This window comes from Prionailurus viverrinus, chromosome D3, assembly GCF_022837055.1.
Source record: "Prionailurus viverrinus isolate Anna chromosome D3, UM_Priviv_1.0, whole genome shotgun sequence".
Classification (NCBI taxonomy): Eukaryota; Metazoa; Chordata; class Mammalia; order Carnivora; family Felidae; genus Prionailurus; species Prionailurus viverrinus.
Genome location: NC_062572.1, coordinates 16,557,565 through 16,571,059, shown reverse-complemented (window position 1 = coordinate 16,571,059; position 13,495 = coordinate 16,557,565). Strand labels below are relative to the sequence as shown.

At 50.0% G+C, this 13,495-nt stretch overlaps 1 protein-coding gene across 2 annotated transcripts in view; it reads left to right on the top strand.

The window, feature by feature from the left end:
- The window catches only part of GCN1 (GCN1 activator of EIF2AK4), a 58,991-nt gene that overhangs the window by 29,612 nt on the left and 15,884 nt on the right, over positions 1 to 13,495 (top strand). For both annotated transcript variants that reach the window (XM_047828454.1, XM_047828455.1), the window contains 16 exons: positions 916 to 996; positions 1,361 to 1,504; positions 2,530 to 2,657; positions 2,843 to 3,032; positions 3,242 to 3,312; positions 3,951 to 4,116; positions 4,467 to 4,661; positions 5,609 to 5,855; positions 6,308 to 6,429; positions 6,762 to 6,876; positions 7,713 to 7,892; positions 10,281 to 10,501; positions 11,922 to 11,990; positions 12,194 to 12,332; positions 12,422 to 12,618; positions 12,816 to 12,958. In XM_047828454.1, the coding sequence (XP_047684410.1) occupies positions 916 to 996; positions 1,361 to 1,504; positions 2,530 to 2,657; positions 2,843 to 3,032; positions 3,242 to 3,312; positions 3,951 to 4,116; positions 4,467 to 4,661; positions 5,609 to 5,855; positions 6,308 to 6,429; positions 6,762 to 6,876; positions 7,713 to 7,892; positions 10,281 to 10,501; positions 11,922 to 11,990; positions 12,194 to 12,332; positions 12,422 to 12,618; positions 12,816 to 12,958 (2,408 nt within the window). The remainder of the gene's footprint in view (positions 1 to 915; positions 997 to 1,360; positions 1,505 to 2,529; positions 2,658 to 2,842; positions 3,033 to 3,241; positions 3,313 to 3,950; positions 4,117 to 4,466; positions 4,662 to 5,608; positions 5,856 to 6,307; positions 6,430 to 6,761; positions 6,877 to 7,712; positions 7,893 to 10,280; positions 10,502 to 11,921; positions 11,991 to 12,193; positions 12,333 to 12,421; positions 12,619 to 12,815; positions 12,959 to 13,495) is intronic.

Here is a 13,495-nt window from a genome sequence, read left to right as displayed (position 1 = left end):
TGTTAGTTTTTTTTCTAACTCAGAAGATAATTTTGATCACACTGCCTTTGACTTCCTTGTGATTTTGAGATTAGACCTCATTCACTGAAGGGTTTCCTTTTTAACATATGTTCTGAAAATGTGCCAAAGTAACGTATGTATGTGTTTAAAAATTCCAAGAATGTAAAAAAAAATCCAAGAACATAGAAGCCAAAAAAAAAAAATATATATATATATATACACATACATATATATACATACTGCCCCACACAGGCAAAAATTGATTGTCCTGCTTTCATATGACCATATGCTCCATTCTTCTTTAATGCCAGCGGCTTTACAGGCTGTGTAGGGTTCTGTGCTGCAGGTGCGCCAATGTTTCAATGAACTCTTCCTGTTGATATTTTCCCTATCTTGAGCAGCACTGCACTATGCTGCCTTGTATACGTATGACCCTTGTGCAGCCGCATAAGCATTTCCATAGGACACATTCTTGGGCATGGAGTTGCCAGGTTATGTGGTGTGCTCTGAGCTAGACCCTCACCAAGAGTTCTGTCTCTGTACCTAACACAACCTCAGGTGGTAATTCACCTTGCCAACGGTGGGTAAAAGAATAGTATCCCATTTCATCCTGCATTTCTTTACTACTTGTAAAGTGAAATATCCCTGTGTTTGTGGGCCATCTGTACTTCGTGTACTGTGAATTTAAAGTATGTTTCAGAATGTACTTGTTTTGAGTCCCTGAGGATGGTGGCCGACTGGGGTTGGCTCCCATGGAGTTAGTGGTAAAGCTGACAGTGTTTCTACAGTGGAGTCGGCCGTATGACCCAGAATGTTCCTGAGGGTGAGAGGATGCTGCCTGCCGTTTGTATTCCTAGGTGTGGTTGCAGACCTTCCCCAGAGCCTCACCCTGACTTCCCTACATTTCTCTCCTAGAATGGCCCGGAGCTGCTGCCTCGTGTGGCCATGTTGCGCCTTCTGACTTGGGTGATCGGGACAGGCTCTCCCCGCCTGCAGGTGATCTGGTTTTCAGTTGGCTATTGCTACAACTCATTTTGTGACTCTGAGCTCAGTTCCCAGTGCTTGGGGTTGAATCCTGGTTCTCTTTCTTATCCCTCACTTTTGGACTCAAGCTAAAAGGCTATTTTAAAGTGCCAGCCTGAATATTCTCAACTAGTTATGGCCAGCCTGAATATTCTGCATGGGCTGTGCCATTAGCTTGGCCTAGAGCAGGGGGCTTGGACCCACGAGGGCTTTGGGGTGGGTGTCCTCAGTTCATATCCCTCTGTGGGCCCCTCAGCCCATCACCCGGCCTCCTGCCTGATCCTATAGAAGTAAGTAATTTGCTGGACCGAGCCCAGCGCATCAATGTTTTCCTTAGGTTCTGGCTTCAGACACCCTGACTACCCTGTGTGCCAGCAGCAGTGGCGAGGATGGCTGTGCCTTTGCAGAGCAGGAGGAAGTGGATGTGCTGCTCTGTGCCTTACAGTCCCCTTGTGCCAGTGTGCGGGACACTGCGCTCCGGGTACGTGCCCACTCCCTTCTCGGGTTGCTGGGGTATTCCTTGTCTCTCAGTGCAAGTATTTGAATTGCATGAGGGACATTCTTTCAAATGATGGGAAATGCCTCACATCTGCACCAGGGTGTCCTGGAGGCAAAGAAAAGAGGTCATTGGGTGGGTCAGGGTCATTGTAGGAAGGGGAGCAACAAAGCAGCTGTCAGTGTGTCACTGGCCATTTTTTCTTTACCTTGGAAGACTTGACCAGATTTTTAAAATGGAGTGTGGATCTTGGTACTTTTATAGACAGATAAAACTCAGTGGATTAGTTTGTTTTTTCTTTTTCCCTTTTTTTTTTTTAAGTTTTTTATTTACTTTTGAGAGAGGGAGCGAGAGAGCGTGCACACGCACGTACACGCAGGGGAGGGGCAGAGAGACAGAGAATCCCAAGCAGGTTCTGCACTGCCAGCGTGAAGCCTGACATGGAGCTGGAACCCATGAACCAAACTGTGAGATCATGACCTGAGCCGAAATCAAGAGTTGGATGTCTAACTGACTTGAGCCACCCAGGTGCCCCTGTTTTTTCAACTCATCACCTTGTACTTGGGCTTTTCTTGGTGCTTTTGGAACACAGACTAAAGGTTCCCCTTGGAGTATGAGACAGGGCTTCCTGATGCCAGTCTGCTGCCTCTTGCTATTGATCTGTGACTGAGTTTTCACTGGTTCTTGGCAAGATGTGGAAGACAATAGCCATGTGGAAAATTTTTCTCAAAGAAAACAAAGGGAATGTCTTTTTTTCTGAGGTTTGTCTTGCACACTGAGAGTTTTAAAATTTTATGGTAAAAAAGATTCTATCCCCACATGCCCGTCATTTCACAAAGGGAAAGCTGTTTGAGGAACTTAGAGTTAATTTTAATTGATTTAACTTTGAAGACCCATGTGTGGCTGGTGGCTACGTCTTGGATAGTACAGCCTTAGAGGGAGGTAAAGAGGCAGCTCAGAGGCTCTGGTCAAAGGTTGGGCCTCACCTGTCCCATCCCACCCCCTCTCAGGGACTGATGGAACTCCACATGGTATTGCCAGCGCCTGATACTGACGAGAAGAATGGCCTGAACCTTCTGCGGAGGCTCTGGGTGGTCAAGTTTGACAAGGAGGAAGAGATCCAGAAGCTGGCTGAGAGGTGAGAGCCACTGGAAGATTGTTTTGGTTTTTTTTTTTCCTGCTCTGTCCTCTCTTCCCTTATGAAATAACTGGACCCAGAGAGCTCAGCCAACAGCAAGAGAAGGGCTGGGTGGTCGTGTTTGGCAGAGTGGATGTTGCAAACCCTTGTCTCACTAGCCCCCGCCTTTGTTTGGTCTGCTACAGGCTCTGGTCAACGATGGGCCTAGATCTGCAGCCGGACCTCTGCTCCTTGCTGATAGACGATGTCATCTATCACGAGGCAGCTGTGAGGCAGGCCGGGGCTGAAGCCCTCTCCCAGGCTGTGGCACGGTACCAGCGGCAGGCGGCAGAGGTTATGGGCAGGCTCATGGAGATTTACCAGGAGAAGCTCTATGTGAGTGGCCTGTGCACCCTGCTGCGGGCTGGGCTGTGTGAGAGTGGGTTGGACTCTGCTCGGCCTCCGACCTGCTCGAGATAGGAGTCTTGGAGCTCACTGTGACCCAGGGTGGCTGTGACTGATCTCCCACCTCACAGCTGACGGCTGGCCTGCCCGGCTTGACTGGAGAGCGCACAGCAGTACATTTATCAACCTGTCTTTTGCAGCGGCCGCCCCCAGTGCTGGATGCTTTGGGACGAGTTATCTCTGAATCTCCTCCAGATCAGTGGGAAGCCAGGTATAATGGCCGTTGCCATCTTGTTCCACTCAGAGCTTTCTGAGATATTTCAGGTTGGGTGAGTTGGGTGCCAAGAGGAGGCAATGTGGAATAACGGGACAGTGGAAGGAAAGGGCAAGACCTCCCTCTGAGTCAGACCTCAGTTCAAGTCCTGGCTCCTTCTGGGCTAGCCGAGTGACTTTGGCATGTTTCTCCTTTCCTCCAAGCCTCTGTTTCCTCAGAGGTCCCTGGGGACCTTCTCACTGCTCTATAGCTGAAAAGGATAGTATGTTCACTTCCAAGTGCCTTTACCTCTGATTCTCTTCCTCTCTCCCCTCCTGCAGCCTGTCCTGGAGGTAGGGTGGGCATTGTACTCACAGGTGGGGAAACAGAGGCAGAGCTTGTTCGTGCCCAAGGTCGCCCTGGAGGGAAGTAAACTCTGGGCAGATGGCAGGAGGTCTCCATTTGACAAATGGGTTGTTGAGACGATTGTCTAGACTGGTGGTAAGCACTGGGCAGTGGGCTCCATGCTGTGCTCTGCACCCCAGAGGGAGCTGCTGTAAGCTCCCTTTTCTTGTGGCAGGTCGGGGAAGATTCCGCCACAGAGGAGGCTCCTGGCCGGCCCTCGCCTCCTGACACGTTACCCCCTTATTTCTTAGGTGTGGCTTGGCTTTGGCCCTAAACAAGCTCTCCCAGTGTTTGGATAGCTCTCAGGTGAAGCCCCTCTTTCAGTTTTTTGTCCCTGATGCTCTCAACGACCGAAACCCAGATGTCCGGAAGTGCATGTTGGATGCAGCCCTTGCGACCCTCAACACCCACGGGAAGGTAAAAGATCTCAGCCAGCTGAGGGGGTGAGGAGCAGGCAGGTCAGGAGGCAGGGGTAAGCAGTGGTGACACAGGAAGGCTGAGTGTCAGGAGGCCTGGTGGGCCACTGGCCCCATGCAAGATTTCATTTTTCTTTTTTTGAGCCCAAAAGACCCTGTAAGGTAGTTAAATTCTTGTAAGTCCACTGCATTCCTGCCAGAAAACTGGGAAACCTGCTGGCATTACTGACTGGCTTGTCAGGATGCCGGTCCCAGAGCCAGACACGGTCTTGGTCCTTGGGGCAGAGACCATCATCTCCAGGTGCAGCCTGTAGGGTTAATTTGAGGCTCAGGGTGGGCTTGGCTTTCCAGGAGAACGTCAACTCACTGCTGCCAGTGTTCGAGGAGTTCCTGAAGAATGCGCCCAATGATGCCAGCTACGATGCCGTGCGGCAGAGTGTGGTGGTCCTCATGGGCTCTCTGGCCAAGCACCTGGACAAGAGCGACCCCAAAGTGAAGCCCATTGTTGCCAAACTCATCGCTGCCCTCTCTACCCCCTCCCAGCAGGTACCTGCCTCCTGGCTTGGGGCCCACAAGCCAGCTGGGGAATTGGGACTGACTGTAGATAGATGTGCCTCTGTGTGCTAGCGCCGAGTTGGGCATCAGGGTCCAGAAGGGCCAGTTCTCAGTGAGGAGTCATCCTCTGTCTCGGGACAGTCTGGTTTATGGTCAAGAGCACCCTTGGAGAGGGAGTTACTTTATTCCAGTAGGCTTCATACTAGGTGTTTTCATTTTTTTCCCTACTCATTTACTAACAGTTGTTTTTTGCACTTAGTGTAAACCCAGCACTCCTTATGCTGAGCTTTCCCTGACCTTCTGTGTGTTCCTTACACATTTCAGGGGCCTTTTAATGTAGTCTCCCAAGCCATAGTGTGAGGATTGTTTTCTTTTCTGAAAATATATGTTCCCCTCCCCACCCCCAAGTGACTTACATTTTGGAGCACTCAGAATGTTCTTGTCAAATGTAGCTTTGCAAAATTGTGGTAAAAGAAATTCAGACACTCACCTGCCCGAGCCTCTGACAGCACAGCATATTGAGCTATGGCTAGAAGACAGAATTGATCATGTCTTTTGGTACCAGTTAATCTGGGCCTGGCCCTGTGAGGCCCAGCTGAATTTCCAGGGCCTTTGACAAGTTAGAAAACTTGGGCCATTTTTAAGGAACACCGTAATGCACTTCTCCCTGGACCATTCTTTGCAAGTGGGTTTAGTCTTCCTGGAGTTTCTCTCACCTGCCCAGGCCTAACAGATGTATTGTGCACCCTGAGGGAGCCCGCATCATCCATGGGCGTATAACACTGTTTGCTTGTCTGACGCCCTGTGTTGTCTGACAGACAGTGGCTGAGGTGGGCTTTGGGGACATCATGTGGTGAGATGCTGCGTAGGACTGTGGCAACTCCCAGGAACCGGCCGTAGTTGAGCTGTGGCGCTGACTAGGTGGGCCCCTCCTGTAGGTGCAGGAATCTGTGGCCAGCTGCTTGCCGCCTCTCGTGCCAGCCATCAAAGAGGACGCAGGAGGGATGATCCAGAGGCTGATGCAGCAGCTGCTGGAGTCAGACAAGTACGCAGAGCGCAAAGGGGCCGCCTATGGGCTGGCAGGGCTGGTGAAGGGCCTGGGTATCCTGTCACTAAAACAGCAGGAAATGATGGCTGCGCTGACCGATGCCATCCAGGATAAGAAGAACTTCCGCCGGCGAGAGGGTGAGTGTCTCTGAGCTTGGGGCTGCCTAATATGGGAAGTCGGTTCCCACAGCTGCCACAGGAAGGAATCTATCGGGCTTTTCCTTCCTCACTGAAGAGTTGGTGTTTGTGTGTGTGCTGTTGAGGAGGCAGATTGTGTAACCCGTTCCATCTGGTCCTTGCTGATGTGGCCTAGACTTTATTTCTTACTCAGAGACCATCAGCCAAGAGAGAATTGGCCTTACTGGCATTAGTGCCAAGAAGTGACAGACACTCCCTTGTTCTCTCCCTCTTTCTGCTCAGCCATATCCCTGTTCTGGGGGAGGCAGAGGGTGCTGCTCCCTCACAGGGCAGCCGATTTAGTTCTACAGCTGCCTTGATTGTGTCCAAAGGGTGAGGAAGTGGCAGGGAGGTTATCTTGTGGCTGCCTTCAGAGCACAGTCTGTTCCCAGCTGTCCCACCCTCTCCCCCAGGAGCCCTCTTTGCCTTCGAGATGCTCTGCACCATGCTGGGGAAGCTCTTCGAGCCATACGTGGTTCATGTGCTGCCCCATCTGCTGCTGTGCTTCGGGGATGGGAACCAGTACGTGCGTGAGGTAAGTCCTGAGGCTGCACATGAGACCCACTGGCAGCCAGCCTGCCGCTGGCTGTGAGTTTCAGCCACGGGCCGGAGGTGGTGGAAGGGCCCGCTTCCAGAACCTCTCCACCTATACCTTGGGCACCGGTCTCTTCTGATTCCCAGTAAAGTGCTGAAGCTCTGTGAGGTGAGAAACTCTCCTTCTCAGCTGTGACTATAGGCCTAGGCCCAGGGTCTGACACAGGAGACCCCAATTAAGTGTTGTCGCCAGGGGGAACACTCAGTCTGCTGTCAGGCCTTGACTCTTGCTTGGGCAAGGAGGCCCCTGATTGCCTTTTCTTCTCCCTTGAGGCTGCAGATGATTGTGCCAAGGCTGTGATGAGCAACCTGAGTGCTCACGGGGTAAAGCTGGTGCTCCCCTCCTTACTGGCTGCCCTGGAGGAGGAATCCTGGAGGACCAAAGCTGGTAAGCTGCTTCCGTCTATGTCTCTGTTCAACTTCCTTTTCTGAAGATTGCCCTTGCAGGGATCCAGGAAGCCATCTAGGGGTCTTGTCCTGTGCATGTGTGCTCCCCAGCCCACGGGCAAGGCCAAGACCCTCTGAGTCATCATGCGCCTCAGTCCTTCAATAATTTGTGCGCTTTCATGCAAAGAACAGGCCCCTGGCAGGAACCATTGCCCTCAGCGAGGAAATCCCAGAGCCTTAAAATTAGTCTGTGGCTACTTTCTGTGACTTTAAAGTTTTTTCCCCCTTAAGTTCCTTTTTAAAAATAGAATCTTATCTGGCATCCAAATATGCAAAGCAGATACAAGCAGAGCTGTTCTGGTTTGGGCAGGGTCAAGATCTGGGGCCTTCCTACTTGGCCTCTCCTTTGGCCTTCCCCTCAGTCCTTCAGGCTTTGCCCTGCAGTTTGAAAAATCACAGATCTAAATGAGTTTCTTCACATGTGAATAAAGAAACTAGGCCAGAGAGATTCAGTGAATCGGCCTTAGACCACCACCAGGACTCAGCCAGGTTTTCCCCCATCCTGGTCTCTCCTCTTTTCCCTATACCGCCTTGCATGACACCCAGAATCCTGTGGCTCAGTAGGACTCAGGAGCATTGTGCTTGCTCTGCTGGAGTCACATCACCCCCCAACTTCCTTGCCCCTCCCCCTGGGGACTGCCTGAGGGGTCACAGTCTGCAGTCTGCCACACTCTGCAGAGGGGCAGGCCGGTTGTCCCTTGCTCAGGCAGCTGGCACAAGTGGCTCCCTGGCCTGTGCTCAGTGATTCCATGCTTGGCCTGTGTCTGCCATCTGCAGGGTCGGTGGAGCTGCTTGGGGCAATGGCGTACTGTGCTCCCAAGCAGCTGTCATCCTGCCTGCCCAACATCGTGCCCAAGCTTACGGAGGTGCTCACTGACTCCCATGTCAAAGTGCAGAAGGCTGGACAGCAGGCGCTCAGGCAGATCGGCTCCGTCATCAGGAATCCGGAGATCCTGGGTATGCTTCTCCCTGGCTCCTCCTCCCATCCCCGGACACTGCAGGGAACAGGCATTCAGCAAAGATCTTTGCCCTCTGAGGACAGATATGCTCACATTGAAATAACCTCTAAATTCTGGGAAGCCCTTTTTCTAGAACAATTAGTGGGAAGTAGTTTGGAAGTAGTTTTGCCACTGGTCTGGAGCTGTCATCGTTGACTGCATAAATGGAGAAACTGAGTCATTGTCTCAGAAGCGCTTGACTCTGAGAGATCCTGTGCACTAAGCTGAGCCCTGAAGTCAACAGAATTAAATGACATGTTCTGGGCCACATCAGCATCGTACATTCTTTGGGAACTTTCTATTCTGTTTCATTGCAGAAGATATGTGATAGAGGGGAAGATTAGGGGAGGGTTATTCCCCTTAATTGTGCCCTGTAGTGTGGTTCTTTTTTAAAAATATATTTACTTCAGAGAGAGAATGCATGCTTGCGGGGGAGAGGGGCAGAGGGAGAGAATCCCAAGCAGGCTCCACACTCAGCCCAGTGCCGTGACTCTGGGATCATGACCTGAGCCGAAATCAAGAGATGCTCAACCGACTGAGCCATCCAGGCGCCCCTGTCGTGTGGTTCTTGATTGAGTGATGGCAAGAGGTTGATTTCTAGAAACAAAACCCAGCAGCCACCTCGCTAAGCAAGGTGAATTTTTAAGCTTTAGTGTGGAACATAGGTAATTGTTCAATGTAGTTCAGCCAGGCGTTACCAGACTTTTGTTTATTCAGAAGATGTTTTCTGTGTGGTTTTGTTTTTTAAGGGATGAATAGGTATACTTGGGTTTTGTTGTCTTTTACAATGTTCAACAGCCTTGGAGATTCCTAAGGCTCGGAAACAGTCTTGATCTCTATCAAAGGAAGGGAAGTGCTTTCATTTTGAGAATCCAGCATGGTGTGTGTGTGTGTGTGTGTGTGTGTGTGTGTGTGTGTGTGTGTGTGTGTTTAAATTAAGATATGATTTGCATAATATTAAAATCACTTTTTAAAAATGTATACAATTCGGTGTTTTTTTTTGTATATTCACAAAATTACACGAGCATCACCACAGTCTATTTCCAGGACATTTTTCTCACCCCAAAAAGAAATCTCCTACCTGTTAGCATTCACTCTTCATTCCCTTTCCTGCCTCTGGGCCCTGATAGCCACTAATAGGCTTTCTGTTTCTTTGCATTTACCTGTTGCAGACACTTCGTATAGTGGGATCATATGCGTTTGTCCCTTTGTGTCTAGCGTCTTGAGCTTAGCATAATGTTTTTAAGTTTCTTCCATGTTGTAGCATGCATCAGTGCTTTCTTAATGGCCCAATAATCCATCTTGTGGATAGACCACATTTTGTTTATTAAGTCATCTTTTGATGGACATTTGGGTTGTTTCTGCTTATTGGCTGTTTGAAATAATGCTGCTATAAACATTTGCATACATGGTGGTGTTTTTAGACATGTTCAGGTCTCTTAGGTACCTAGGAATGGAAATTGCTGGGTCATGATATGGTAACTGTCTGCATTTCTCAGGAACTGCTAGACTGTTTTCCAAAGCGGCTGGATCACTTGACATTCCCGGCAGCAGTGTGTGAGAGTTCTCATTGCCTACGCTGTTATTGTCTGTCTTTTTTTGGTCATAGCCACCCTAGTGCATGTGAAGTGGCATCTAATCGTGGTTTCGATTTACATTTCCCTAATGACTAATGATGTTGAACTTTTTCGTGGGCTTCTTGGCCATTTGCATATCTCCTTTGGAGAACTCTTAAAATCTTTTGCCTTTTTTTAATCGGGTTGTTAGTTTTTGTTTTTTTTTTTCAATTGTTGGCCAGCATGGGTCTTCACAGTGGATGAATTCCCCAGACTTTGGAAAAGATAAGCCAGGTATTTCTCTTGGCATTTCTTTTGCCAGGCTGATGGTGCTCACATGAAGAGCTTGTTTTATCTGGGTGTAACTCCTCTGAGCATTGTGTGTTTCATTGCCACCACTGGCTTGGGGCATTTGGTGTCTCAAAACAGTTTCTTTGCAAAACCACTCTGGGCTGCCCCTTCCACGATCAGGCACTGTGGTGCCTGGGCTGCGCTCCTGCGGAGGCTGAGCACTGTGGCTGCAGCTCAGCTCCCACTGAAAGCAGACTCTAGTAGTCCTGCTAGATCAAGCTGCTCAGTGCAAAGGGGTGACAGCTGCTACTTTCTTCCTGGCGGAGCAGGGATTGCTCTTTGTAAACAGGCTGGCTTCCACAGCTGGTGACTTGTGGGGTTCCAGTGAGGGGTGGCCCCGGACTCCTTTCTCTTCTGACCCCGTGTTGTTCTGGGGACTCGGCAGTTTTGCCGCTCCTGAGACTCATGTAGACCAGCTTCTCTCTTGTTTGGACATGCAGCCATTGCCCCTGTCCTGCTGGATGCCCTGACGGACCCCTCCAGAAAGACCCAGAAGTGCTTGCAGACCCTGCTGGATACCAAGTTTGTTCACTTCATCGATGCCCCATCCTTGGCCCTCATCATGCCCATTGTCCAGAGAGCCTTTCAGGACCGTTCCACGGACACGCGGAAGATGGCAGCCCAGATTATCGGCAACATGTACTCCCTGACGGACCAGAAGGTAGCAGCCCAGCTGGCACTGGCGCTGGCGCTGGTGCTGGACAGACCAGTAGATGCTGGTTTAGGGCACAGGGTCCTTGCCCACAGTAGACACAGAAGAGCTGTCTGGGCTTTTATCCCTGTTTATGTTTAGGGGACGAAATGCACAATTTTGGGGTGGAGGGTAGGAATCTAGGCTCTCTGGGCATTTTTTTTTTTTTTTAATCTTAATGTTTTTATTTATTTTTGAGACAGAGACAGAGCATGAGCAGGGGAAGGGCAGAGAGAGGGGGAGACACAGAATCTGAAACAGGCTCCAGGCTCTGAGCTGTCAGCACAGAGCCCGACGCGGGCTCAAACTCACAGAGTGTGAGATCGTGACCTGACTCTCTGGGCATCTTGTAGAGCACAATGGTTTAAGCTCTTATTAGGTCAGATTAGGCCCCGGATGAGGCCATCCATGCATGGGCTCTTTTACAGACTGTGGGGGAAGAAGGGCCCAGCCTGGCCCCATGTGGGCAAAGTGGCCACTGCTCTGCTTGCAGTTCTCATCCCAAGCTTTTACTTCTGTAAGCCTATAAATTAGAGGAAATTAGCCTAGTTTGGGAGATTTACTTTACCTGCTCCCAGGGGCCTGCATGTGTGAGCTCACTGTCTCCCACAGTCATAGTTTGCTGGCTGAGGGTATGGGCACAAGAGATAAAGTGGACAAGGCATGTTAGTCCTAGAGAATTTGGGAAATGGGAAAATTGGTGAAACAAAAAATTGTATCTGTAGTTCTCCAACATGGAAATGGTTACTGCTAATGTTTTTTATTACATCAAAAAAATTATATTCCTAAACATAGGCTGATTTTTAAGTTACAATGAGTTATTCACAAAATTGGTTTTTAAATAGTTCTTTAATATTCTGATACATTTATATACCATAACTTATATAATCCTGTTGTCGGTCCTATACTGTCCAAGGTTTTCTGCTATTTTAAATGATGCTACAGCGAACATAAGGCTTTTTCTATATTTAAAACTGTTCCCTAAAGCTGAATGCTATACCAAGAGACATAAACCTTTTAAGGTGAAGAAAGGGAAGATGATAACACTGTTCTGAAGGGAAAGTGCCAGAAATAATTTCCTAGATTCCAGAGGCTGGACAAGCCTTGGTCCTGAGATAAGGTCAGGAGGAGGAAGAGCATTGAACTCTAGTTGGGGGCTCTCTCTATCCATTGAGGGTGGGCCTCAGATCCCTCACAGGTTTCCTGAGTGATCATCTGGGGTACCAGTTAGTGGGGTTCCTTGCCAGTTGTCCTTCCCTGCTGGCTGTGGGAGCAGCCCTGCTGCGCTCTCCTTGTCAGCAGAATGGTGAGGTCAGTGGCCACACCGGAACAGGACCCAGAGGAAGCAGGAGCCAGGCCTCCACCTGAGTCACCTCTTGTGTTGTTGCAGGACTTAGCTCCTTACCTGCCAAGCGTGACGCCTGGCCTGAAAGCCTCTCTTTTGGACCCTGTACCTGAGGTGAGTCTGGGAGGAGAGGCGGGCAGGAGCTTGTTATTTTAGCCCACTCCTCAGAAAATTGATTCCTGGGAATTCTCTATAAGCTGCTTTTGCATTTGTCTGGTAAAGGGAAGGAGACCTTAGGGGCCCCTGCCTGCTCCTGTGCGGGCACCTGGTTTTGAGCCGCTGCAACTCTACCATCCTGGTTCTTGGTTACCTGGCAGGTGCGGACAGTGTCTGCAAAGGCTCTTGGGGCCATGGTGAAGGGCATGGGGGAGTCGTGCTTTGAGGATTTGCTGCCATGGCTTATGGAGACGCTGACCTATGAGCAGAGCTCTGTGGATCGCTCAGGCGCTGCACAAGGTGAGGCCAGGGCAGGCCCAGGGGCCAGACCAGGAATGCTGTCTAGGATCCTTCCGATCCAGCGAGTTCATTCTGTCCTTTTGTTACAGGGTTGGCCGAGGTCATGGCTGGCTTGGGGGTGGAGAAGTTGGAAAAGCTGATGCCAGAAATCGTGGCTACAGCCAGCAAAGTGGACATTGCACCCCATGTCCGAGATGGCTATATCATGATGTTCAACTACCTGCCCATCACCTTTGGGGACAAGTTCACTCCTTATGTGGGGCCCATCATCCCATGTATCCTCAAAGTAGGCACCAGGGACCATGCTGAGGGTACCATTACTGAGGGGGGCAGGGTGCATGTGCTCTCCTTGGAGTCTAGGCTCCCTAGCAGCTGGGACTAGGAGGCAAGAATCCTCATCCTGCTGTTCCGGGAGTCCCATTTCCTTTGGGTCTGGTGCCTTGGGGGAAGCAGCCCTGGCTGACCCACCCTCTGTCTGCACAGGCTCTTGCTGATGAGAATGAGTTTGTGCGTGACACTGCCCTGCGTGCAGGCCAGCGGGTCATTTCCATGTACGCCGAGACAGCCATCGCTCTGCTGCTGCCCCAGCTGGAGCAAGGCCTCTTTGATGATCTTTGGAGAATAAGGCAAGGACTCGGGTGGAAAGACCCAGTGGCCCCGGCTTTGCGTTTTGGGAACTCTGAGAAACGAGGAGCAGGAATGTTGCTGAGAACTCTTTTCAACTCTCTCTAGACTCTCACTCTTAAGCACTCAGTGTGACTCTCCAGTTTCATGTAGCAGTGTCTCTATTCTGATTCTCTTTTGAAAAGTTTGCTCTATTCAGTTCTTCAGTTTGTATGAAAATTTTATTTTTTTATTAAAAAATATTTTTAATGATTTTGTGTGTGCGTGTGTGTGTGAGAGAGAGAGAGAAAGAGAGAGAGGGAGTGTGTGTGTGTGTGTGTGTGTGTGTGTGTGTGTGTGTGTGTATCTGTGCATGTACATGCACAAGCAGGGGAGGGGCAGATAGGGAGAGAGAGAAAGAATACAAGTAGGTCTCGCGATGCCAGTGCAGAGCCTGATGCAGGGCTCGAACTCATGAACTGTGAAATCATACCTGAGCCAAAATCAAGAATCAGACACTTAACTGACTGAGCCACCCAGGCGCCCCTTTATGGGTTTTT